Below are 27,642 nucleotides of genomic sequence, written 5' to 3' on the forward strand. Positions count from 1 at the left end.
GCAGTGAGATTACATTAAGTGCCTGAGGAACCTGGTGTTAGGCTGGAAGTACAAAGGGCCTGTCTATCATTGGACTTTTCAATGGGCTGAAAGTCAAAACAAATAATAAAGTGACAGCTGTGACCAATAGAGGGCAAAAGTTCCCTCTGATGGAATAGAGAAGATTGCAGTGGATCAGCTGTCTCATTTATTTGCTAAGTTTGTGTCAATGTAATGTGAGCTCAAGGAGATACAGGACAGACATCGGAGGAACAGTAAGGGAGGTAAGAAATAAGGCATCGATTCATTGAGACTACTAACTAGTAACTACACATTAACACTACTACTATACAGAAATGTCCTGCCTGTCCATCATGTTCTGTACAGGACTACGATGTTGAAACCACTGTCACTACCAAGCTGGACATGTACTGCTTGTCTATTATGTTCTATACTGTGCTGCTGCTGGAAAGGAACTCCACCGTGCACAGAGTAAACAAAAAAAAGCCTTAAGCTTCTGCCATGAAAAAAAAAGATACATTTTTTGTTCGCTAAACCCTATTTGTAGAAAGTGATACGAATTATGACATGGACATGCCTTACCTGCCCTAACTGTCTTCTGTACTTACAAGGCTCCTTCAACATTACTGCCAACAAACTCAAAGGCCAGCAGTCACGGACTATATCTCCAAATTACATATCTAAAGTGGATTAATAGTATGTGAGTTGTGCCAGAAATATATATTTTGCTAATCCTAAGTCCTTAAGGTTGACCATTCTGACCACTGTGATTGAGCAATTCTCCCATTAGCCTAAAGATGTTTTCCATTAGTGTTTTATCTTACCTGCCCTTTAAATTTGTAGGCTTTTAGCCTGGGAGAAGCAAGTTTGACAAATATTAGGTTAGGGTCCCATCCAAAAAAGGTCTGGTGCTCTCTCATGAATTGACCAATTCATATGCTAAGTACATTAATTTTTTAAATAGGTTTTTTGTTTTTGTAGTACATTCCTCCCATCAGCCTTAGGCTGTTTTTAATTAGTGCTTAATCTGACTTGCCCTTTAAATTCGTGGGCTTTTAGCTCTGTAGCACATCAATACAAAATGGCTGTTGAAGGGCAGTCCATGTCAGTAAGCTACTTTGCATAGATCCAGACCATCACTGATGGACACAAAAGCCGACAGTCACTTTAGGTGCAACCTGACTTTGGTGGAGCTTTTGAACTATTTCATAGTCCATCGCTCCAATACACTGAAAATTGTTTGGAATTTCCCTTACATGGCTTTATTTAGCCCAAATAAACAAATTTCATTTGCACAGTTATGAGCGGACCCGTGGATGTTTGGGTTCATCGAGTTTGATCGAAATGTAGTCCAAATTTCAGTTTGGGTACAAGTATTTGTTGTTAGAACTCTCCTGTTAGGTTTTTTTTAGTTTGCTGGTCACATGACCATTTTTGCCTATTTAATCCGGCTCCGCCCTCCTGGCTTTGCTGGACTTCATTGTATTTACTACTCTTGAGCTAGCTTGGTACTCTGTTGCCGTTCTCTGTTAGTTTTGCTAGGTCTTCTGACCTCTATGCTTTTTGTTGTGTGTTTGTCTTTGACTGCTACTATTTCTGCTAGGAGGTGTCCAACTTATCCCAGTCCCTAGTTCTTGTAGGGATCCCTCCCTCACATCTATAGGTCTTCGTACAGACTAGCCGAGGACTTTAGCGGGTCTGATCGCAGGATCAGGTTCCCCGTTACATCGTAGGGATCTAGTTTAGTTCTATTGTAGGGACAGATCTCCTGTCTTTCCTTAGTCCTTGTAGCAGATCATAACACTTGTTCCAAACCCTACCCCAAACCCGAACCCCAAAAAAGTCTATGGGAAGGCGACCTGAACTTTAATGCTGTAAAATGGCTGTAAAATGGTCAGAATAAGGGCTAGGGGGCTGTAAAATGAAGAAAAATGTATTTAAGAGCAGGACAATTACCCTGCAAACAAATATGAATAGGGGAATTACTTAAAATAACATAAAATAAAAAAAAATAATAATCTTGAACAAGGAGGCGGCAGTCCAAGAAGAGGAGTGGAGCACTGCCTTTTATGTATAATTTACTATACTTGTTAATAAATAAACAAATAAATAAATACATGAAAAAAAACAATGTGGGGTTCCCTCTATTTTTGATAACCAGCCAAGATAAAGCAGACAGCTGTGAACTGGTATTTTTAGGCTGGGAAGGGCAAGATAACCATGGACCTTCCCAGCCTGATAAAATCAGCTCACAGCTATCTGCTTTGCCTTTTCTGGTTATAAAAAATGTGAGGGAGTCTAAAAGCATGATGTGGGGTCCCCAATATTTTTGATAACCATCAAAGGCAAAGCAGACAGCTGTATGTTGATACCATTGTTATTTGGCCCTTTCAAGCCTAAAAATACCATCCAGCAGCAGCCCCAAAATTGGTGCAAAACTTTAAGTGCGCCAATTCTGGTGCTTTGCCTTGGCTCTTCCCCATTGCCCTGGTGCATTTGAAATTGGGGTGATAGTTTTTGGGGTTGATGTCAGCTGTATAATGTCAGCTGGCATTAAGCCTGGGGGTTAGTAATGGAGAGGCATCTATCAGACACCCTCACTACTGACCTGGTATTTTAAAATAAAAAGACACACACACAGGAAAAAAAAGTTTATTTGAATAAAGACTCCCCGACACATTCCCTGGCTCACCCATTTATTATTAAAAAAATAATCCTGGCAGGTTCGACATAATCCATGGCGTTTTCACCACATCAACTGATTCTCTACTGCAACCTATAGAGCATCATAGGTCACTCCCGGTCAGTAACTCAGTAACACCATCGCCTGTGAGACATGACAGGGAGTGACCTATGGAGCCAAGTGACAGGACAGAGCACTGTTACTTCAGAGGCCTACTTGAGCCAGAAGTCCCAGCCTGTAGTAAAGAAGAAGAGAATGCATGGAAAGTGAAAAGGAGAGATGTGGGGGATCGGACGGTGGTTGATAATATTGCTATTTTTGCGATCCAGTGCAGAGTATTTGGGCAATTTTTTTTTACCATTGTTCCTTTTACAATAAAATTGATTTGGTTATTGAAGTTTTTCTAATCACCATATCAATATTAGATCCCATGACTCTCTAAATGAATGTGATAGCTCATGACCTGATAATTAATTCATGCTAACATGCTTTGTAAACTGATTCCTTCTGACTATATAAAGATCTTGAGCACCAATGCAAAAGGAGTCACCCGGTCTGTTATACAAGATTCAGCGATGGATTCAAGTACCTATAAGTTCTATAAAGAACATGGCTTAGATTCCAGACAGCATTTGGAGCATTACTTGTCAGATAACCCTGAAATGTCCTTTGGAGAGGATATCGTGGAATTTCCCATTAAAAATCTTACAAAAACTTTCACAGAGGGTATGTACTTTTTATATTATAGGGTATCTACTTTTATCTTTCTAATTTTATTGATTTTAACTAAATACAAATTGGGCAATTTTGTTTTTTTCCGGATTTGGGTTGGGAGAGGGGCAAACAGGCTATTCCATGCCTATATGTAAGTTATGGGATGAAATAGATTTTACACTGAGAATATTAGCGATAACTGATGAGTAAACATATGTGCAAAAAAGAAAAATTGCTGGAACGCTTCTTTGACCCATTAACGACATATGACTTATAGTTAGCTCCCTGTCTTTGATGCGGGCTCACAAACTGATGGCAGATGATGACTGTGTTATTCAGCTATCATCTGCCTCTAACAGCCACGAGTGTATCAGAGCTCCACCAGCGGCTTTTAACCTTTTAATCTCTGACAGCGGCCCTGGGGCACATTGTTCAAACTGCCCATCAACTCCTCCCGATTCTGGGCACAAAAAACAAGCCCCATAGACAAAAATGTGAAAAATGGGAGAAGGAGAGGAAAAAGTGAAAGCACAAAATGGGAAATCGCCAAGTTGGGAAGTGGTTAAATTCTCTTATGATGATTCTTCAGGAATATTGAACACTTACTGTAAGGTTGTCCCACAAATTAAATTTTATTGCTGGGAGTAGAGATGAGCGTTGTTCTACTCGAACTGTTCGCCAATCTCAAATTCGAGCTGTTTTGGGCGGTGTTCGAGCCGGTCGGCGAACACGAACAATTTGAGAAAAATTCGGCTGTTCGAGGTTATGTTCGATAACTGTTCGTGCACCAAAATCATAACTGGATTTTTTCTCAGTAATGATGAAAATTAATGTTAATACGCAGTTTGAGTGTACAGCAGGGCGGGGGGAGGGGCAGGGGATGGATCTCTGCAGGAACAATGAAGATCTCCATTTTTTTTTCTCTTTCCCGCATTTGCAGTGGGGAGGTGCAATCTGTCAGCCTATCAGCAGCGCACACACGGAGCGAAGTGCTTTTTTTCACACAAGCAAGGGCATGTGTGATTGGCAGTGTATGTCACATGTCCTTGCCCTATAAGACCAAGCCATTTTCCCCGTCGCCACCATTTTCTCACTGCTGCAGCTGCGTGTTAGACGGCACCGCTGTTGCTGTGTGCGCTATACCTTGTTAATTTCAAGCCAATTTTCGCACAAATATACAAATAGCTTGGGAGTAGGGAATAGTTGTGATTGCAGTCCTTTTAAGGACAAGGTTACAGCATTTCCTACGACTTTTATCAAGCAGGTCTGTGCTCTTAAATAGATAGATTGTGGGAGTAAAGACTAATTGTAATTGGAGTCCTTTTCAGGACTAGGTTACATCAGTTCCTATCAGTTTTTGCCAGGCAGGTCTGTGCCAGTGCTGTGCAAGTTTTTTTCACAGCATTTGGCTGAATCTAACAAAGCTAATCCTTTTTGGCCTATTGCAGAGTGTGTTAGTCAGTGGAGTAGCCTATCTGTGTTGCAAGATATACCACCTGTGTATAGAATACCAATTTTTTTACTGCACCTAGTGAAGTAAAATCTTTTGGGCATAGCATCATTCTATTAGTCCATCTATACTGACCTCCATCAGGTTGCAAACTGAATATAATTTTTTTCTGCATCTAGCTCTGAAAAAATATTTGGGCTTCTAGCAGTGTGTGGGACTTGGTCTATTAGTCCATCTATACTGACCTCCATCAGGTTGCAAATTAAAAATAATTTTTTTCTTCATTTAGCTCTGAAAAAATATTTGGGCTTCTAGCAGTGTGTGGGACTTGTTCTATTAGTCCTTCTATACTGACCTCCAGCAGGTTGCAAATTGAATATAATTTTTTTCTGCATCTAGCTCTGAAAAAATATTTGGGCTTCTAGCGGTGTGTGGGACTTGGTCTATTAGTCCATCTATACTGACCTCCATCAGGTTGCAAATTAAAAATAATTTTTTTCTGCATCTAGCTCTGAAAAAATATTTGGGCTTCTAGCAGTGTGTGGGACTTGGTCTATTAGTCCATCTATACTGACCTCCATCAGGTTGCAAATTAAAAATAATTTTTTTCTTCATTTATCTCTGAAAAAATATTTGGGCTTCTAGCAGCGTGTGGGACTTGTTCTATTAGTCCATCTATACTGACCTCCATCAGGTTGCAAATTAAAAATAATTTTTTTCTGCATCTAGCTCTGAAAAAATATTTGGGCTTCTAGCAGTGTGTGGGACCTGGTCTATTAGTCCATCTATACTGACCTCCATCAGGTTGCAAATTAAAAATAATTTTTTTCTGCATCTAGCTCTGAAAAAATATTTGGGCTTCTAGCAGTGTGTGGGACTTGGTCTATTAGTCCATCTATACTGACCTCCATCAGGTTGCAAATTGAATAAAAAAATTTTCTGCATCTAGCTCTGAAAAAATATTTGGGCTTCTAGCGGTGTGTGGGACTTGGTCTATTAGCCCATCTATACTGACCTCCATCAGGTTGCAAATTAAAAATAATTTTTTTCTGCATCTAACCCAGCCAATAGTTTTGGCCTAATACCACAGTTTGGCCACTCAGCTCTGCTCGGTTACCATCCATTGTTTTTTTGTGCAAACAACTCCAGAGTTGTGAATTAGTTAACCACCAAAATGAGTGGAAAAAGGCCTGCTGCTGGTGGAAAGGGGAATAGGCGTGTTGGGAAGGGGAAAAAAGGTTGTGTCCGTGGGGTAGGTGCAGAAGAAAGACCATCTTCCAGCCAAACTAAAATGTCTACTTCTTTTAGCGGACAATGTGATAAGATCCCTTTCTTACGGCCACGCCAATCGCTACAAATTCCAGATGAGGCACAAAAACAGCAGGTGCTTCAATGGATATCAAGTGCTCCTTTAAGTGGGCTCTCCTCCACATCAACTTCAACATCACAAATACTCCAGTCCTCAAAGGTGTCACCCAAATCGCACTTGCTTCCTCACAGCTCCCAAATCTCCAGCTGCCCGTCTGAGTATGAGGTAGAACAGATGGTTGAGTCTGCAGAGCTGTTTACTCATACTATAGCCTGGGAATCAGAGGTCGACTCCAGCGCTTCTGTGAATCCAGACGAGGAAATGATCTGCACTGATGCCCAGAATCTTTATGAGTCGGATCCAGGACCAGACGCAGAAGGTTCTGACCATAATGTAGACCCTCATTCCCAAACTGTAACTCCTGTTGGTGGAGACAATGAGGAAGACGATGATAAGACTCAAATACCTGATTGGAGCGACAACTTTAGTTTTTTGTCAGGGCAGGAACAGGTTGGCTCTGAGGACGACGGGTGTGATAACGCACAGGGTGATGATGATGAGGTCGGAGATCCCACTTACTGTCAACCCACAGTCAGCCAAGAGATGAGGTCAGCAGAGGAGGTGGAGGAAGATGCTAGTGACGACGAGGTCAGGTTGCGCCTTCCTGGACAGAGACGTAGTACTGGAAGCACGTCAACAACTGCATCCTCAAACACAACTCTGCCTCTCACCACAAGTCGTGGTGGCTCTTCAGGTCGCATGGGTGCTAAGCCTTGCATAGCCTGGGCATTTTTTCAGATCGATAAAGATGACCCAACTCGTGTTATCTGTAACATTTGTCAGCAAAAGCTAAGTAGAGGCCAAAAAATACATAGTTTGAGTACTTCATGCATGAACCGGCACATGGACATGAAGCATAAGTTGCAGTGGGAAGCTCAGTGTGCTACAATGCGGCCTAGCCGGCCGGGCCAACCACCGTCTGCCATATCTTGTGCATCCGCGGCCTCTTCATCCTCTGTGACTGGGGGGACAGCAGTCACACCTGTTTTGGGGCGCAGACCTGCCACCTCTTTACCCGCAACAGCCAGCGTGATTGGCAGGTCATCATTTTCTTTGGAGGTGGTAACACCAGCTGGTCTTGAGCGCTGTCCGACATCGATAGCACCACCTTTGGATCAAGGCAACCTAACATGTCCGCCTGCATCTTCCTCACAGACCGGCAGTTTGCCGGGGACACCCTTATCAACCCCGTCTAAGCACAATAGCCAGCCCTCGGTCCCTCAGATGTGGACAAGTAAAAGACCATTTCCTCCTAGCCATGAGAAAGCTAAGAGGTTGAATTTCACCATCTGCAAGCTCTTGGCTACAGAAATGCTGCCTTTCCGCCTGGTGGACACAGAGGATTTTCGAGACCTTATGTCCGTCGCAGTGCCCCAGTACCAGATGCCCAGTCGGCACTACTTCTCAAAGAAAGGTGTGCCTGCGCTCCACCAGCATGTCGCACACAACATCACCGCTTCTTTGAGAAACTCTGTGTGTGACAGGGTGCATTTCACCACAGACACTTGGACGAGTAGGCATGGACAGGGGCGTTACATGTCGCTGACTGGGCACTGGGTAACTATGGTGACAGCAGGACAAGGGGCTGCTGTCCAAGTCTTGCCGTCCCCACGAGTTGTGCGTCAATCCTCTTTATGTCAAAGTTCCTCCACTGCTTCTGCCTCCTCAACCTCCTCTCGGTCTTCCACCTGCACCCAAAGCCTGTCTGGTCATGCCACAAGCTTTCTAACTGCGCAGAAGGGATCCTGCACACCTCCTTACTATGCTGGCAGTAGGGCTCAACGTCATCAGGCGGTTTTTACATTGAAATGTCTGGGAAATGTGAGTCACACAGCTGAGGAGTTGTGGTCAGCTCTGGAGAACCAATTTCATGAATGGTTGTCTCCACTGGACCTGAAACCAGGGAAGGCCATGTGCGACAATGCTGCAAACCTGGGTGCGGCCCTTCGCCGGGGCAATGTCACACACGTGCCTTGTATGGCTCACGTGTTGAACCTGGTTGTCCAGCAATTTTTAGCCCACTATCCCAGACTAGATGGCCTTCTGCAGAGGGCACGGTCGCTGTGTGCTCACTTTCGCCGTTCGCATCCCGCAGCTCAGCGACTTACATCTCTACAGAAGTCGTTGGGCCTGCCACTTCACCGGCTAAAATGCGATGTGCCTACCCGGTGGAATTCAACTCTGCACATGTTGCAGCGACTGTGGCAGCACCGACAAGCCCTGGTGCAATACGTTCTGACGTATAGCCTGGGCCAACGAGATTCAGAGGTGGGGCAAATCACGCTGGAGGAGTGGTCTCAGATCAGGGACCTATGCACCCTTCTGCACAGTTTTGAAATGGCGACGAAGATGTTTAGTGCTGACGATGCCATTATCAGCATGACTATTCCGGTGATTTACTTGCTGGAGCACATGTTAAACAGAATTCGGAGTCAGGTGGTGGCACAAGAAGAGGTGGAGGAAGTAGAGGAGGAGGAGTTGTATGCGGAAGGGCTAACATCTGCAAGGTCCAGACGGTCGGCAGCACCAAGGCGGCAGGCATGTGAGGGTGGGGGAGATGATTTTACCAGGGCGCATGGTAGCAGCCAAACTAGTGAGGAAGGTGCAGGAGCCCAGGAAGAAGTGGAGGACGAACTGATGGAAGACTCATCAGATGAGGGAGACCTTGATCACATTTCTGTTGTGCGAGGTTGGGGGGAGAGGACAGAGGAAGGAAGCATGATTGTTACCTCGCCACCAACACAACAGGGACTTGGTGCTCCTGGATGCGCAACACACATGAGTGCCTTCTTGCTGCACTACCTGCAACATGACCCTCGAATTGTGAGAATTAGAAATAATCCTGACTACTGGGTTGCCACACTGTTAGATCCCCGGTACAAAAGTAAATTTGCAGAAATTATTCCTGCCATAGAAAGGGATGCACGCATGCAGGAGTATCAGCAGAGACTGTTGCAGAATCTTACATGTGCTTTTCCACAAAATACCAGTGGTGCACGTAGTGAATCTCACAGTTCCAACTTGCCAACCGTGGGACCGTCAAGTGTTCAGCACTCAAACCGTAACAGAACCACAGTATCTGCTGGTAACATCAATTTTGCGGAATCATTTCACCACTTTTTTAGCCCATCCTTTGCAAGGCCACAGGAGACAAGAAGTCTGACACATAGTCAACGCCTAGAGACGATGGTACAGGAGTATCTCCAAGTAAACATTGAAGCCACGACTGTGTCACTGGACCCTTGCTCTTTTTGGGCTTCCAATCTGGATAAATGGCCGGAGCTAGCCACTTACGCCTTGGAGATCTTGTCATGCCCCGCAGCCAGCGTTCTGTCTGAACGTGTGTTCAGCGCTGCTGGTGGTGTGCTGACAGATAAGCGCACGCGGCTCTCCACTGATAATGTAGACAGACTCACGTTCATAAAGATGAACAAATCATGGATCCGAAACGACTTTTCTACCCCTGTGTCATCCTGGGGAGAGTAAAAGCTTGATGATTGGTTAAAATCACCCTACCAACCGTTTTAAGCTTTCAAATTACTAATCATGTTTATCTGTATCTTGACTGGAAAATAATTTGGGCTTTGTAGCAGTGTGCAGCACTGATCCTATTAGGCCATCTATAATAAGCTTCACCAGATTTAAAATTAAAAATAATTTTTAGCTGCATCTAGCCCGGAAAATAATTTTGGGGCTCCGAGATGCGCAAGACACATAAGTGCCTTCTTGCTGCACTACCTGCAGCATGACCCTCATATTGTCAGAATTCGAAGTAATCATGACTACTGGGTTGCCACACTCTTAGATCCCCCAAACTTTTCGATCAACCTTTTCATTTTAATAAAGACCAAAAAAATGGTCATTTTTGAAATTATAAGCATTAGCAGGTTGTTAGAAACTGAAATCAAACAGTTTTCAACTCAAAACTTTATTCTAGGTGATGTTACATTTTCACATAGGACCCCTTGTTCGAAAGGAGCTTCTGAACTCTCTCGTCCATTGAATTTGTCAGGTTTTGGATGGTTTCTGCTTCAATTGTTTTGCATGAGGACAGAATACCCTCCCAGAGCTGTTGCTTAGATGTGAACTGCCTCCCGCCATCATAGACACTCCTTTTAATGATGCTCCAAAGGTTCTGAATGGGGTAGAGGTCAGGGGAGCATGGGGGTCACACCATAAGTTTGTCCCCTTTTATGCCCATATCAGCCAGAGATGCAGATGTTTTATGTGCAGCATGAGATGGTGCATTATCATGCAGAAAAATGATCTTGCTGTGAAATACACGGTTCTTCTTCTTGAACCATGGCAGGAAGTGCTGTTTGAGAAAATCCACATACATTATGGAGTTCATCTTTAGCGCCTTCAGGGATCCTAAAGGGGCCGACAATCTCTCTCCCCATGATTCCAGCCCAAAACATTACTCCACCTCCTCCTTGTTGGCGCTGTAGCCGTGTTTGCGTGGGGTGTCCATCATCCAGCCATCCTCCACTCCATTCATCTGGACCATCGAGCGCTGCACGGCACTCATCCGTGAACAAAACAGTTTTGAAATCAGTCTTCATGTAATGTTTGGCCCACTGGAGCCGTTTCTGCTTGTGTGAAGTGGATAGAGGAGGTCGACAGGATGGCGTATGCACAGCTGCAAACCTCTGAAGGACCCTGCATCTTGTTGTTCGGGGGACGTTGGAGGCACAAGCAGCTTCAAAAACTTGTTTGCTGCTATGACAAGGCTTTTTTGCCGCTGCTCTTTCAACCTGACGTAATTGCCTGTAGGAAAGAGTCCTCAATTTGCCCTTATCAGCACGCACACGTGTGTACTGTGAATCAGCTACATACTTCTTGATTGCCAAGACACTTCATCCTGATCATCGCACAATGTTGATTGTAGTCATGCCTTGACCTAAACACTCCACAATTTGTTGCTTCTCAGCAGCCGACACATCCTTTTTCTTTCCCATTTTGGCAGAAAATGTAGGCTGCTTAATAATGTGAGAGAGCCTTCTTAAGTAGTCTTGCCTTTCATTGGACACACCTGCCAAACTAATTAGCACAGGTGTCTGCAATTGCTTACAGTGATATAAAGAGCCCTGACACACATCACCATCAATGAGTTTAACTGACAAACAAACAAATTATTCCCTTATCACTCCTAAACACTTTTTGCATAATAATTTGGAACGCGGTGTACATGTGCTTTTCCACAAAACACCAGTGGTTCACGTAGTGAATCTTACAGTTCTAACTTGCCAACCGTGGTCTGTATGGAATTGTTCAATAAAGGGCCCAAAATTAAGATAACATAGATGGGAGAGGTCTCTATGAATAGGAATTCCTAAGTATTTGATACCCTGTGAGGGCCAGGCAAAGGGAAAGTTGGACTGGATGGAATCCTATATGGATTTAGGGAGGGAGACATCGAGGGCCTCAGACTTCGCTGCATTGATTTTAAAATTTTACCATGTAACAAAGTGATCTATTTCAGCCATAACAGCAGGGATGGATATATGTGATTGAGTGATATATACTAGGACATCATCAGCAAATAGAGAGCACTTGTACTCGGTGCCTCCCACCTCAATCCACCTAATATTGGGGTTATGGCGAATTGATGAGAGCAGGTGCTCCGTCACTAGGATGTATAAGAGAGGGGACAGAGGACATCCCTGCCTTGTCCCATTGGTGATTGTGAAAGGTGATGAAAATGTTCTGACGCACCCCCTGGGCCTTGGGACACCCGGAGCCGGACCCTTTTTGGTGGATGCTGGTGGTTGTAGTCTTCGTGGCGGCGATCCGGTTCCGTGGCTCAGGGCGGTCAAACCAGTGGCGGAACTATTTATGTGGTTTTGATGTTTAAATGTCCGACTACGCCACCCGTGGATTGCGGTCAGAGTGAACCGCCGCTACAGGGCAGACCGCTAAGGCTGGTGTTGTGGGTGCAGCAGAGCGTAGCATAACTCCCCACGGGAGGAGTATAGCCTCAGGGCAGTGTATGCGGAGGATGGGGGTGATGGTGCAGGGCAGCAGCAGTAACGACACGGAGTCAGTGATGCAGTTCAGGGCCTTTACTCACAGTTCTTATTATCCAGACCACGTCTGCAGGTAACGGCTGCCCACGTCGTACTGTGCTCACCAGGTGAGGTGCTCAGACAACTCCCAGATAACTTTGGAGCGCTTCACAGGACCCCCTTTGTGTGTCCTTTGTCTGGCCTTTCTTACCAACACTTCTGTCCGGCTGCCTCGGGCCTCCTCTTGGTAAACTTGGCGCCAGTTTCCCTGACCCTATGTGGTGCCTTCCTAGCGGGTGGAGCAAGGGGCTGCGCCACATAAAATGTCAGAGCCTCCGGTTTCTAGCTGAGGGTCGTTTCCTGCCTCCACTAGTTCGGGGACCGGTCTCCCCCTTTGGCCTGACCCCTCCACGCAGGTGGATTCGGGCGTGCGGTGGCGACTCGCCCGTCCGCACCCCTGGGATCCCTTCATTCCTCGTTCCTTGAGCCTTCTCCGCTCCTCTTCCTTCCTTCTCCCTCTTGCAGGCCTGGGCCTCTATTACTAGGCCCGCCTCCGGAGCAGAGCTCATGCAGAGCCCCTGCTCCCTGCCACTTCTGCTCAGACTTCTCTGCACTGAACTAAGATGGTGCCCACCTTTTATACTCCCTTCTCAATGCACCCAGGAACTGCTTCCTCCCTGCTCCTGCACTACAGGGTTCCCCTTCCTCAGTGTTCCCTCCCCCCACTCCAGCCAGGGACAGGGACTGTCGTGCCCATCTCAGGGGCATATTGGTCGCCCTGCCCCACGGCAATGTGGTGTAATGCATGCAGGTGTCGGGTCCTGATCCACACTCCATCCTTACCTGAGAGTGAGATATCACACCTCTGGGTGAGGTGCAATACGTCTGTAGCAACCGAGCCCTCAGGGTGCTACAGTTCCATTTATCTTCAGCCTAGGTGATGTATTGCGATACAGGGCCGTGATTTTGGCTATAAAAGGGTCCCCTAGACCCCTACCCCAAGCTCTTTAAGAGAATCATATATGGCGTGCCAGGAGACTCTATGGAATGCTTTCTCAGCATCCAACGAGAGTATCTAATTACAAATTTTTAACTGCATCTAGCCCAGGAAATACTTTGTGCCTAGTAGCAGTGTCTGCTAGTCAGCGGATTATCCCGGCTGTTAAGCAAGCTACACCACCTGTAGTTTAGACTCTTAATTTTTTCAAAGGAAATGCTTCGGGACCATGGGATACTTAGTGAAGAGCATTAGGAGGCACCCCAAGGCATAGGGGCTGGGACTGGCAGTAGGATGCCTTGCGGTGGACAGCCGAGCTCGATCCTTATAAAAGCTTTTTAACTGCAGCAGCTTTAGTGGACGCTACTGGAGCTGGAATTACCGCGGCTGCTGGCATGAGACTTGCCCTCCAATAGATCCTTGTAAATGGATTTAAAGTGTATTCATTCAAATTAGAGAGACAATTTAAATTAAAAACTTAGAGCTGCCTCCACCACAGGGGGGCTCGCTCGACCCACCAGCGGACAGGCACCAGTATTGGGAGAGGGGGGCTGGCCGTCAGGGTTCACCGCGGCTCTGGCACAAACCCGGCGACACGGAGGTGGCACGGGCAGGAGCGGACTGGCCGTGTCGGCTTCTCACTTTTTGGATTTTAGAAGGGCATGACATGCCTATATCTGTGTCTCCCCCTCCTTTTACTCCTCCACCTCTTTTATTTTCGCATGACTATATGTACTTGTCACTTTTCCATGTGTTAGTTATGTCTTCTGAGCAGTTTGTCAGCTTTTGGACACCTTTGAAGGTGTTTTCTATGTGTTTCTATGTGTTTTTGTTTGCCTGCCATTGGTTTTAACGGTGTTCGAAGGTGTTCGACGAACAGTTCGACGAACAGTTCGGCGAACACACGGGTGTTCGACGAACCGAACCGAACTCGAACACTACGGGGGTGGCTCAACACTAGTTGGGAGTCCTAACTTGGTGATGCTTTTTGATCTACTGATTGTTGATGGACCCATATGATGAGTAGACAAGATTATAGCACCTAGCATCAGAGAACTTTTATAGTTTATAGTTTATAAGGCCGAAAAAAGACAAGTGTCCATCCAGTTCAGCCTATTTCTTGTGCACTGCAGCTATTCCGCAGCGTTGATCCAGGGGAACGCAAAAAAAAAAAAAAACATGCGGTATAGGCCAATTGACATCATTGAGGAAAAAATTCACTTCCCGACACCAATCTGGATTAATTAACTATCACTAAGCATAAGATGTAATTTTATTGTTCTCAAGAAAGGCGTCCAGGCCTCTCTTGAACTCATTAAGTGAGTTGGACATCACCACTTCCTCTCCCAGAGAGTTCCAGAGTCTCACGGCTCTGACCGTAAAGAATCCCCTTCTATGCTGGTGCAGGAACCTCCTTTCCTCCAGACGCATAGTGTGCCCCCTCGTCTTAGTCACCATCCTTGGTATAAACAGGTCATGGGAGAGATCTCTGTACTGCCCCCTGATGTATTTATACATGTTTATGAGGTCTCCCCTAAGCCTTCTCTTTTCCAACGTAAATAGGCCTAATTTTGACAACCTCTCTGGGTATTCTAGTCCCTCCATTCCCTTTATTACCTTAGTCGCCCTCCTTTGTACCTTCTCTAGCTCCAATATGTCTTTCCTGAGCACCGGAGCCCAGAACTGTGCACAATATTCTAAGTGCGGCCTTATCAGCGCTTTATACAGAGGAAGAACAATGTTCTCATCATATGCCCCTAATCCTCTTCTGATGCATGCCATGACTCTATTTGCCTTCGCAGCTGCTGCCTGACACTGGGCACTCCAATTTAATTTGCTATTAACCAAGACGCCCAGGTCCTTCTCCATGTCAGATTTCCCCAACGTTTTCCCATTTAATATGTATGGGTGACTGCTGTTTTTCTTTCCCATGTGCATGACCTTACATTTATCGGCATTGAACCCCATTTGCCATTTTTTGGCCCAACTCCCCAATTTATCTAAATCCTCCTGTAGCTGTGCCCTATCCTCATCTGTATTAACTACTTTACAAAGTTTAGTATCATCTGCAAATATTGCTATTTTACTATGCAACCCTTCCACTAGATCATTAATAAATATATTAAATAATATAGGGCCCAAGACAGACCCTTGAGGCACCCCGCTAGTAACCCTGACACACCCTGAGCTTACTCCATTGATAACCACCCTCTGCTTTCTATCACTCAGCCAGCTATTTACCCACTTGCACACATTATCCCCCAGACCAAGCGTTCTCATTTTATATACCAACCTTTTGTGTGGCACGGTATCAAACGCTTTGGAGAAGTCAAGGTATACAACATCCACTGACTCTCCCCGGTCCAGCTGTGAGCTCACCTCCTCGTAGAAGGCAATCAGGTTTGTTTGGCAGGAGCGATCTCTCATGAATCCATGTTGATATGGAGTTAGACAGTTATTATCATTAAGATATTCTACAATAGCATCTCTAAGAAATCCTTCAAACAATTTACCCACAACAGACGTTAAGCTGACTGGTCTATAGTTCCCAGGGTCACTTTTAGACCCCTTTTTGAATATTGGTACCACATTTGCTTGGCGCCAGTCTAGTGGGGCAGTCCCTGTCCATAAAGAGTGCTTGAATATAAGATACAGCGGCCTGTCTATCACATTACTTAATTCTTTTAGTACCCGGGGGTGTATGCCATCTGGGCCTGGTGACTTGTCTATTTTGATATTATTTAAGCGTTTCTGAACTTCCTCCTGGGTTAGGTGGGTGATATTTAGCGGAGGGTTTACTTTATCACTTTGCATTTCCTCCGATAAATTGTTTTCTTTTGTGAAAACAGTGGAGAAGAAGCTATTGAGTAGGTTTGCTTTACCCTCATCGCCCTCTATGATTTTACCCAGGTTATTTTTCAATGGGCCAACTCCATCAGTTTTAATCCTTTTACTGTTTATATAGTTAAAGAACAGTTTGGGATTCGTTTTACTTTCTTTGGCAATTAGTCTCTCTGTCTCTTCTTTTGCTATTCTTATTTGTTTCTTACAGATTTAGTTTTTTTCCCTATAAGTTATTAGCGCTTCCTCGCTGCCTTCTTGTTTAAGTTTACCGAAAGCCCTTTTTTTGTTTTTCATTGCCCTCTTGACTTCCTTATTTAGCCACATTGGCTTCCTCCTATTCCTAGCCCTTTTATTCCCATAAGGTATGTACCTTCTACATTGACTATGTAGGACTGTTTTGAAAATTTCCCATTTTCTATCCGTGCTCCTATTACTGAAGATACTATCCCAGTCTATAAGGTGAAGGGCATCTCTTAGCTGATCAAACTTTGCCCTCCTGAAGTTCAGTGTTTTTGTGACTCCCTTGCTGGGCACCCTACTGAAGCACATGTGGAATTGTATAATGTTGTGGTCACTATTTCCCAGGTGCCCCCCGACCTGCACCTCAGTTATTCTGTCTGGCCTGTTAGTTAATATTAAGTCTAAAAGGGCCGTCCCTCTAGTTGGTTCCTGCACAAGTCGTGACAAATAATTGTCTTTGATAATTGACAGAAACCTGTTTCCTTTCTGAGATCTACAGCTTTCGGTTTCCCAGTCTATATCGGGGTAGTTGAAGTCCCCCATAATAATCACCTCGTTATTTTTTGCTACATCGTCTATTTGTCTCATTAATAGACTTTCCGTGGCTTCTGCTATATTTGGTGGTTTATAACAGACTCCTATGATAATTTTATTATTGTTTTTTGCCCCATGTATCTCCACCCATAAGGACTCGACCTCCTCATTTCCCTCCCATACATCCTCCCATATTGTAGGCTTTAGACACGTCTTTACATATAGACAGACTCCACCCCCTTTCCGATTTCTTCGATCCCTTCTAAACAGACTGTAACCCTGTAAGTTAACTGCCCAGTCATAGCTTTCATCCAACCATGTCTCGGTTATTCCCACTATGTCATAGTTACCTGTAGATATTTCTGCTTCCAGTTCATCCATCTTGTTTGTCAGGCTCCTGGCATTTGCTAGCACGCAGTTTACACGATTTTGTTTTGTTCCAATCTTCTCCCTGTGGATTGTATTAGAAATTTTCTTACCTCCCTTCCAAGTATCTTGTCTTGGACCTTCTTTGTCGCACTTCATATCTTTCATTAGTATGTCCTCTGGTTGCATGTTCGTGTCCGGCGTTTTTCTTCCCATCCCCTCTTCTTCTAGTTTAACGCCCTCCTGATGAGTGTTGCGAGTCTCCTGGCGAATGTGTGTTTCCCGGGTTTGTTGAGGTGTAGTCCGGCTCTGGCAAGGAGTCCATCATAGAGGTAATTCACACCGTGGTCCAGGAATCCAAATCCTTGTTGTCTGCACCATCGTCTCAGCCAGCTGTTCACATCAAGGATCCTGTTCCATCTCCTGACGCCATGCCCGTCTACTGGAAGGATAGAAGAAAAAACTACCTACGCATCCAGTTCTTTTACTTTCTTCCCCAATGCTTCAAAGTCCTTGCAGATTGTCGGTAGGTCCTTCTTTGCCGTGTCATTGGTGCCAACATGTATCAGAAGAAATGGGTGGACATCCTTGGGACTGATGAGCTTTGAGGATTTCTTTCACGTTTCTTGGATATCCAAAAAGTGAGGCTCACTTATTTTGTTGGAAATGATATAGACAAAAGCTATTGTTCATCTAATAAGTCTTTGAAGGTTTATGATAATAAATGTTTCAATCTTATATCAGTGAAGGGAACAATTTAAGCTTAATATTAGAGAGATACAATAATGATTTAATTCAAAATGTTATACGGTACAAAGAGAGAGCTAATACCATGGAGTCTTAAAATTGTTGTAACTAGATGATAACAAGACCCTGTCTGTAGAGTAAAATTAATGAGGTGACCTGATTTCCTTGATAGCATTCTTCCTATAGCAAGAGATGGCATGGCACATGGTTTTCTGTCAAATCAAGAAATCCAGACACCTTTAAGAAAATGTCTTTATAAGATTTAAAAAAGGTTTGTTATGGATGGATTCACTAGTAAAATTATGGAAGCACATTTTCGAGGTTATCTTGTTGTGATGAGACAAACTTTTTAACAAAACGCTCTTGAATATTCGATTTATTGCATTTATCCATTCAACTTGCCAACAATAGAGGAATTCTCTGTTGCGCAACATCTAAAAGTTTCAATGGACATGATCATTCGGCCATTGTAGCAGGAGCTCTGCAAGAGCGGTAAATGTATGCACCCCATGTCAGTGAATTTTCACCTATGATGTCAGTAATACATTGACAGGATGGAGAAAGTAGATGTATTCAAGAGATATCACTTATAGAAGAAGTAGTGCATTAAGACGATGATGAATCCAGTTACTGAAACTTTCTCAATTGTCTGTGTATGTGAATTTCAATATTCAGAATTTTTTTTCTGCAGGTCATATTAAAGGAGATGTCTTAATTGATATCAGTCCTGGTTCTATGGTTCATCATCTGTTTGCAGCCTGTGAATTTTTCAAACACATCATCGTGCTGAAGAGCAGAGACAGATGCATCATGGAGCTGAAGAGATGGGTGGACGAACGTACAGGAGCGTTTGATTGGAGCCACGCCACAAAACTTCATGTAGATGTGCATGGAAACAGGTGAAGTATTTGTCCAAAAATTTGTAAAACCTTCAGATGTTGTTTCTACAGTACAAAATATATGACTGTGGTCTTGGCATAATATCACGTATCTTCTCATCGTCTGCTTTATTTTACATTACCACAATCCAATCAAAGCAGAGAAATATAATTGAAAATAAGATTCAAGTTTATTCAAAAAAGTTTATAAAAAATATCATATTAAAAATACATAAAGGAGAAGTAAAAATGAAGAAACCCACAGTGACAAATAGTATGTATAATCATATGGACATAATTAAAACCCCAGTCATGTATACCACAACAATTCAGCAAAATATATAAAGTGACTTATGCTTAGTGCCTATAAATGGATCAAGGAATCAATGAATCAAAAAGATCAAGCTGTATTTTTACAGACTGGACCAAGTGAGAAAACAATTTCCTAAGGCTAAAAGGTGGGTATCACAAAGATGAGGAGAACGCTATAGCTTATTCTGATGTTAATTTCCTAAATAAGGCTATATAAAGTCCAGGGTACCAAGCTTCAAAATCAACCAAGAGCCCTCAGTATCTTTAAACACAAGAAAAGTAGTGTCCCCGGCAATGTTGCCAAATAATAAAGACCAATGTCAATCATAAAGGGGATAGTGAAAGGATGGAGGGCATATCAATAAACAAAAATCAAGGAAAGAAGCAATACAACCTTTGTCACTGACGGGACCAGAAAACCCCAACGCGCGTTTCGCGTTCCGCTTCTTCGGGGGAAAGAAGTCTAGTTTAGTCTACTCAAAATGAAATTTTAGATCAGGAGAGTCGTCTTTTATCTAGCCAAAACAACATTCTCAATCTGTGTAATTATCGGTACAGTTAAATCAGAATTATAAATCCGAATTATAATTAAGCAGATATTTCACTGATTAGAAATAGAGTGGTAAATGTTCATCAATGTCCAAAATACAAAAAAAGCCATATTACATTGCACATTTTTTTGCAGTGGCCCACTGTATAGGAAAGCGTCGTTAGGTGCACTGTCCAATTCTGTAACAAAAGTTTTCTTAATCATATAATATCAGAGCCAAAAAAAGCCAAAACATTATTTTGGCCACCATTAGGTAAATGGCAGGCTATGGCTACTTTTAGTGCATACCTATGGATTTTTTTCCCAAGACAGTATGATAAATACGTATATCTAAACAAAGCAAAAACTGAGCGTATACTCTTAAAATATAGTGCACATTGGCATAAAACCAATGGTGGCAGGATACACAATCACTATGGGGCTGAATGGTACCACCTGCCAATTTCTTCTATTATCTACTGATTAAATATGGCGAAAGTCAGGAGGACTTATAAGGAGCCATTTTCACATATACTGTTCCTTCTTCATACATGGCAGGTGCCAGTATAATTAACTCTAACAGCAGTTTTATACCTTAAAAGCCATAATGAACAGAGAAGATGGCATCTAAGCAGTTAGACAGAAAAGCGGCTCTCTGTCATCCCCATTGGGCCCCAACAACGCAATCACAGGAACCCAATGTTTTGATTAATGGCAGTTGGGGGAAGGATGGGAGGCTCTATTTTTGAATTTTTCTTACAGGGTCCCCAGCATTCAAAGTATGACACTTCTAGATAATCAACCTTGGTTTAATTCGAGACTTTCTGCAGACCTGGAATTCAATAGTCTATCTCTAACACCATCCCATTCAATATTGATAGTGAGACAATCACATTCATCATTTTTTCCATTTTATTTCAGTGACCAGTTACAGGACAAAGAAGGAAAAGTGCGATCAGCCCTTCAACATGTCGTGAAATGTGACCTCGAGAAAGAAAATATCATGGATCCTATCATCTTACCACCGGCAGATTGTGTCATCAGTGCTTGGCTCCTGGATGCCATCTGTAAAGATCAAAATGATTACATGAGATATCTCAAGAAGGTCTCAAAGTTGCTGAAACCTGGAGGACATATTATCTTAATTGGGTCTTTGGATGTCACATATGTAACAGTTGGGAAACACAAGTTCCATTCTTTCAATTATGATGAAGATTTTGTAAGGAAATCTGTAGTTGAAGAAGGTTTTATCATTGACCGCTGTGAGGTTAAGAAGAGAACGATTGTAAGTGACCTTACTGACTATAAGGGCATTATATTCATTGCAGCTCACAAAGAGAAGTAGGTCTGAGATGACACAAGTTGAGTCTCCATATTCACGAAATATATGTAAAGCTTAAATCCCATTAATTTCTTTATAAGGCTGTGTGCCCACGATGCGTTTTTCAAGCGTTTCCGCAACGGCAAAAATGCTGCAGAATCGCTTAAAAAAATGCATGGTAGAAGGTCTGCCATGTTCCCCAATGATAATCCGCATGTGCTGTGCACATGCTGCGGAAATTTACGCACGGATTATCATTGCGGGAAAAAAACGCAGCACAACCAATTAGTTTGCGGAAGTGCTGCATTTTCGCCGCCATTGACTTGCATTAGATCGCATGGATTACGCATCACTGTATATGTAGATGCGCATTCCATGCGTTTCAATGTGCGGATGGTACCCAGGTCTAGAGAAGAGGAGACTCTCCTCTGGACCCGGGTACCATAGAAACTGTAAAAAAAAGAATAAAATAAAAAATAAATATATACTTACCTTCTGGCGGCCCCTGATGCGCTCCTCCTTGCTTGCCGGCAGTTCGCGATGGAATGAAGGACCTGCGCTGACGTCATAGTCATGTGACGGGTCACGCGATGCTGACGTCGGCAGGTCCTTCAGTCTACCGCTACCGGCAGCCAGGACAGAGGGGATCAAGATTGCGGGGGCCATCGAAAGGTAAGTATAGATATTAATTTTTATTTTTAACCATTCTTTAGGTCACACTATATAAATCCATGCCGTTTGCATGGATTTATATAGTGTGACCAAGTTGACAAGCACTTTCCAAGTGATGCTAAAATCGCTTGGAAAGCGCTTGTCAACCCGCATGCAGAAATGCATGTGAAGAACGCTTCACATCCGCATGTCCCTGGCAGGAAAAACGCATGTACAATCCGCATGTACAATCCGCATGTACAATCCGCATGTACAATCCGCATGTACAATCCACATGTGTTTTTTTCTGCCAGGGAGATGCAGAAACGCTCAGGAAAAAATCCTGAGCATTTCTGCATCGTGGGCACATAGCCTAATAATATTTTTTTATTTATATAGCGCCAACATATTCCACAGCACTTTACAATTAACTTTAGGTAACAATCAAAAGTGTACATTTGGTGCACCATATTGGCTAACTGCTTGTCAGATGTTTTTTTAACAGCTGCTCTGTTTCCTATTACAGTTATATGAATAGTCTAATAAATTGAAGCATGTAAATATTTCACTGTTCTTTGTTGCATTTGTGTCCTTTACTTAGGTCTGATTTTTTTTGCTTATTTGCACTAAAGTTCTACTAAAATTGATTTATAAGCAATAGTCATATTGAACTTGATGTGACATCTGTTCATGGCTACATACAAGTAATAACTGAAATCAGAATAAATCACGCTAAATTTTTCACAGATATCTGCTTTTGCTGACAATTTTACAGTCTTTTGTGCCATAAACTTTGGGCAAATCAATGAAAACAGATGGATGGAAACAGTGATGGGCAAAGTGCAGACTGCAGGCCCCATCTGGCACCATACAGCTGTCCCCTCTTCCCTCAGCATGCTGAGCACACAAATGCTGGTAAATATAATGCTGGAGGAGGGTCTATGTCGTTTATTATTCTGTGTGAGTATCTGTAGAGTTCATTATACTGTGTGGAGATCTATACTATAAGGTCAATTCTGCTGTCTTGGGAGCAGTTGAGTCCATCATATTGTGTGATGAGTTGAGCAGTTCAACATACTATGCAGGTGGGGTGGTTGTGGGGTCTATTATTTCATGTGAGGAGCTATGGGGTTCATCATAATGTGTGTGGGGGGGCTATGTGGTCCCTCATACTGCGTGAAGAGCTGTGGGGTCCATCATTTTGTGTTTGTGGTAAGCTGTGGAGTCCATCAAACTGTGTAGGGAGTTTTGCGTTCATTTTGCGGTTTGTCAGGAGCTGCAGGGTCAATCATACTATCTGTGGGCTCTACATTACACTTACTGTGCTGTGGGGTCTATCATTTTAGTGTGGAGGACTGTGGGGTCCATTATACTGTTTGTGTAGCTGTGGGATTAATTATGATTTTTGTGGGTGTCTGTGGGGTACATCTTACAATGTAGGAGACTGTAAGGTCTATTATACTGTGTGAGGAGTTGTGGGGTCCATCATACTTTAGGGTCCATCATATTGTTTGGGAAGCTATGGGGTCCATCATAATATGTGGGGAGTAGTGATGAGCGAGCATGCTCACTACTGCTCGGTGCTCGCCCGACCATCTCACTGCTCGAGATGCTCGGCGCTCGCCGAGTATTTCCGGGGTTGCTGGGCGGGAGTTTGGGTCCCCTCCTTGCATTTTTGGCGCTCATCAGAGTGCCAATCAACATGCAGGGATTGCCTGCCACTCATTGTAATGCCGCAGCCATGGTGGTTGCGGCATTACAGTGATTGGATTGCCGCACAGCATCATCAGGTCTATATCAGACCTGGCGCCGCTGTGCTCATCACAGTCACTCTGGAATCAGACAGTGTAGGCAGAGGTGCTGCTGCATCAGGGAGATATTTGCTTGTGTATTAGGTAGTGTAGGGAGAAAAACAGTACATTACACATATCCATCTTCACAAACAGTCCTTTTGAGGACTAACTAATCGATCTGCAGAGATATCAGGCAGGCAGTGTGTATAGGCAGACAGGGTATATAGCAGACTGCAGTGCATATAGCACAAGAGGCTCCATTCCAATTCTGCCTTCTGCTGCTGTTAGATATTTCTATACAAAGGCCCAGGTCTCAGGGGACAGGAATACTTTTTTTTGGATCTTAATCCTCATTATTTGCTTAAAAAGCAATCCAGAGAACACAGTTTTTCTGTGCCATTTGCTTGTTGGCACTGCAGAATACAGCCAGGTCCTTTCCATATTACAGCGCTAGAAATCCAGCTATTTAAAACTGTGTTTTCTCCATCACACGGATCACATATACGTTAACATAAAATGCTGCCATTTCTGGCCTCCATTAAAAATTTCTTTCAATGTGTCATTGAAACAATTCACACCAGTTTGCTCTTCAAACTAGTTACCTACAGGCCAGGTATTTAAAACTCTATTTTCTCCGTCACACGGATCACATATACATTGTGTTAGGCGTCGGGAGTTTGCTGGATCTGAAATGGGTTCAGAATCATCAGTGGATTCTGTGGTCTCTCATTCCAGTTAAGCCAGGGTTGATGCTGCTTAGCACCATTGTCGGTCCCAACGCCTAGCTGGTGCACAAGATGTACAGGTTGTATCTCAGGTCTTTGTTCCTAGCAACATGAAGCGTAGGTTGCGGAGGGAAACAGGGCTGCTACAGCCTAAGTCCAGGATTCACTGTACTGAACATGCCCGTGACATGACGGACCGTGATTGGTGGCTTGGGAGTCAGCTGATCCGGTGACCTGGCACCGCCTGATTGGTCGCGGGTGACGTCACCAATAATTCGACGGTAGGCAGGGCTTAATATTTAAATAGCCTGCCCACAAACATGGCGGCGCGCTCTGATCATTGAGCTATGATGGTGTTATTGTGTGGACGCTTGGTCGTTTGGGTTCCACGTGTGCTTTAGGTTCTGTCAGGCAGGTTTAGCGGGGGATAGGTAGCCTTAGATGGAGGGAGGCAGGTAGCTTCGTCTGACATTCTGGCTCTGACAAAGGGGTCGCCATACACCCTGAGCAGTCTGCAGATGCTGTATTCCCGGCACCGCCTGTATGCCACGTGAAGAGATACTCCTTACTCCGGTAGCACGCCGGCTGGGAGCACGTATACATCGGCGTGAATCACACACGCATCCTAGTGCCTGTTGCGTAGTCCCTGTGCAGTTAACAGGGCTACGGATGCATTATTTGCCACACATTTCTCGTGCAGTTAACGGAGATAGTTTTAATCCCTATTCCCGTTCCGATGTGCAATAACACGGAAGGGATTGTTATTTCAGTTGGTTGTTTTACCTTCTTACCCGGAAGGTGTTCGGCCGCAGTCCTCCAGGCTGCATCGCGGACCCCGGGTTCGGTTGCCTTCCATTATTTAATAAAGTTGTTTGCAACTGTCCCCCTAACAGTATCAGAGTGCCAGGGTCTTGCCGAACATGGCTGACAACCAGCAACAGCAGCGCTATATACAGCAACTTGAGGCCAGACTTAGGACTCTGGAACAAGCTGCCCCGGTGGCTGATATCACTGCAGTAGCTACCCATGCAGCTTCTCAAGCAGCCAATCTGGTTAACTCGGCTGCGGCGAATGCTGCGGCAGCTGAGATCGCTCCATTACCCTGTTTTGCTCTCCCGGAAAAAATTCTGGTGACAGCAAATCCTGCAGAGGTTTTATTAATCTGTGCTCCATTCTGTTGGAGATGATGGAGGCACGGTTCCCCTCCGAAAGGGCCAAAGTGGGTTTTGTCATCTCGTTACTTTCTCACAGGGCCTTGGAGTGGGCTACACCCCTGTGGGAGCAGAGTGACCCGGTAGTGGCTAATGCGGGTCTCTTTCTTACAGCCCTAAAAAATGTCTTCCTAGGTCCTCAGGTCACGCATGATACGGCTCTTAAGCTTCTTGCGTTGCTCCAGGGTTCGGTCACCGCCAGCCACTATGTCATCCAGTTCAGAACCTTAGCTGCTGAATTGGATTGGTCTGAGCCGTCTTTAATCCGGGTGTTCTGGAATGGTCTGGCTGGGCATATTAAAAATGCTATATCTACCAGAGAGATTCCAACCTCCCTGGAAGAGTTAATCTCCCTTGATAACCAAATAGATTTGCGTCATGCAGAACACAAGTTAGAGCTGGAGGTCCCCAGACCTCAGTGTTGGTTGGCAACATCATTCCCAGGTCTTGTCAGATTATATCCAAAAGAACCCTCGGGTAGACCTTTTGTCCCGGTCCATGGATACGACTGAGGACGATGACGAGCCCATGCTCACAGTTCCTTTGGGAAGTATGCGGAGGGTGGCTCCAGTGTCCTTAAACCAGGTTCCTTCGGGGAGGACGTTAGCTCCCCCCAATCTACAATATGAGGTGCTCTCCTGGGCACATGCCCCTAAGATCGGAGCTCATTTTGGGGTCAAATGTACCACAAAGTTCCTTCAACGGTCCTACTAGTGGCCCCGGTGGCGCCAGGACGTTAAGGAATATGTTCTTGCGTGTGTCTCCTGTGTGAGAGATAAATCATCCCGTCAAAGTCCGGTGGGTCTTCTCCACCCGTTACCCGTGGCTGACTCCACGGATCAGACTCCGCTTCTTCTGAATAATGGCCAACATCCACGCGTTCCGGTTCCTATGCCAGTTCCCTCTATGGAACCTGGAGTCAGAGATTTGGCTCTGGAGGCGCGGGAGGTTTGGGACCATACCCAGGATGCTATATTGGCTACCAAAAATCGAATGAGAGAGTTGGCTGACACTCTTCGTCGTCCTGCTCCCGTATTCTATCCGGGCGACAGAGTGTGGCTCACGGCTCGCAATATTAAAGTACGCGGGGAATCTGCTAGTTTGCCTCCCGCTTTATTGGTCCTTTCAAAATTCTGGCCCAAGTAAACCCAGTAATGTACCGTTTACAGTTACCACGACACCTGAGGAGTCACGACACTTTTCACTTCACTTCATGTGTCGCTCCTTAAGCCCGTTCGCCTGACAAAACTCGCTGAACCACAACCTGCTACAGACACCAGGGGTGATAATCTCCAGGTGCAGGCTATTATGGGGTCTAAGATGGTTCGTGGGAAAAAATGTTGCCTAGTACACTGGAGGGGCCATGGATCTGAGTATTGTTCCTGGGAACCAGTGGACCACATTCATGCTCCCCTGCTTGTTGAAGAATATGAGCGTCCAGTGGAGGGGGATGTTAGAAGGGGGGATAATGTTAGGTGTCTGGCATTTGCTGGATCTGAAATGGGTTCAGAACCATCAGTGGATTCTGTGGTCTCCCATTCTGGTTGAGCCAGGGCTGATGTGGCTCAGCATCATTGCAAGTCCCAACACCTAGTTGGTGCACGAGATGTACAGGTTGTCTCTCAGGTTTTTGTTCCTAGCAACATGAAGCGTAGGTTGCGGAGGGAAACAGGGCTGCCACAGCCTAAGTCCAGGATTCACTGCACTGAGCATGCCTGTGACATGGCGGACCGTGATTGATGGTTTGGGAGTCAGCTGATCCGGTGACCTGGCAGCACCTGATTGGTCGCTGGTGACGTCACCAATAATGCGACGGTAGGCAGGGCTTAATCTTTAAATAGCCTGCCCACAAACATGGTGGCGCGCTCTGATCATTGAGCTATGATGGTGTTATTGTGCGGACGCTTGGTCGTTTGGGCTCCACGTGTGCTTTAGCTTCTGTCAGGCAGGTTTAGCTGGGGATAGGAAGCCTTAGATGGAGGGAGGCAGGTAGCTTCGTCTGACAGTCTGGCTCCGACAAAGGGGTCGCCATACACCCCGAGCAGTCTGCAGACGGCGTATTCCCGGCACCGCCTGTAAGCCACGTGGAGAGATACTCCTCAGTCCGGTAGCATGCCGGCTGCGAGCACGTATACGCCGGCGTGAATCACACACGCATCCTAGTGCCTGCTGCGTAGTCCCTGTGCAGTTAACAGGGCTACGGATACATTATTTGTCGCACATCTCTCGTGCAGTTAACGGAGATAGTGCAAATCCCTATTCCCATTCCGATA

General features: G+C 44.7%; 2 protein-coding genes across 3 annotated transcripts in view; both read left to right on the forward strand.

The window, feature by feature from the left end:
- The first annotated feature begins 245 nt into the window (after window positions 1-245).
- On the forward strand, window positions 246-22,213 carry LOC141172728 (nicotinamide N-methyltransferase-like). Of its 2 annotated transcripts, XM_073657199.1 has the most exons (4): window positions 246-263; window positions 3,205-3,409; window positions 18,641-18,848; window positions 20,590-22,213. In XM_073657199.1, the coding sequence occupies exons 2-4, from the start codon at window positions 3,259-3,261 to the stop codon at window positions 21,011-21,013; spliced, it is 783 nt and encodes a 260-aa protein (XP_073513300.1). In that variant the 5' UTR covers window positions 246-263; window positions 3,205-3,258; the 3' UTR covers window positions 21,014-22,213. The 2 variants fall into 2 exon arrangements, with proteins under 2 accessions (XP_073513300.1, XP_073513299.1); XM_073657198.1 differs by lacking the exon at window positions 246-263 and having other exon boundaries at window positions 3,169-3,409.
- A 180-nt stretch (window positions 22,214-22,393) lies between these two features.
- The window catches only part of LOC141172729 (indolethylamine N-methyltransferase-like), a 266,556-nt gene continuing 261,307 nt past the window's right edge, over window positions 22,394-27,642 (forward strand). The window contains exon 1 of the mRNA XM_073657200.1: window positions 22,394-22,555. Coding sequence (XP_073513301.1) covers window positions 22,456-22,555 — 100 coding nt within the window. The 5' untranslated portion in view covers window positions 22,394-22,455. The remainder of the gene's footprint in view (window positions 22,556-27,642) is intronic.

This window comes from Phyllobates terribilis, unplaced genomic scaffold (assembly GCF_046119375.1).
Source record: "Phyllobates terribilis strain yellow unplaced genomic scaffold, ASM4611937v1 Scaffold_12__6_contigs__length_324123572, whole genome shotgun sequence".
NCBI classification, from domain to species: Eukaryota; Metazoa; Chordata; class Amphibia; order Anura; family Dendrobatidae; genus Phyllobates; species Phyllobates terribilis.

Excerpts from the sequence above, each read along its gene's own strand:
- LOC141172728 (XM_073657198.1), top strand. The coding sequence starts at position 3,169 with ATGCTTTGTAAACTGATTCCTTCTGACTATATAAAGATCTTGAGCACC. Across the intron at positions 3,410-18,640 it reads TACAAAAACTTTCACAGAGG|GTCATATTAAAGGAGATGTC; the intron begins GTATGTACTTTT and ends TTTTTTCTGCAG. Across the intron at positions 18,849-20,589 it reads GTAGATGTGCATGGAAACAG|TGACCAGTTACAGGACAAAG; the intron begins GTGAAGTATTTG and ends ATTTTATTTCAG.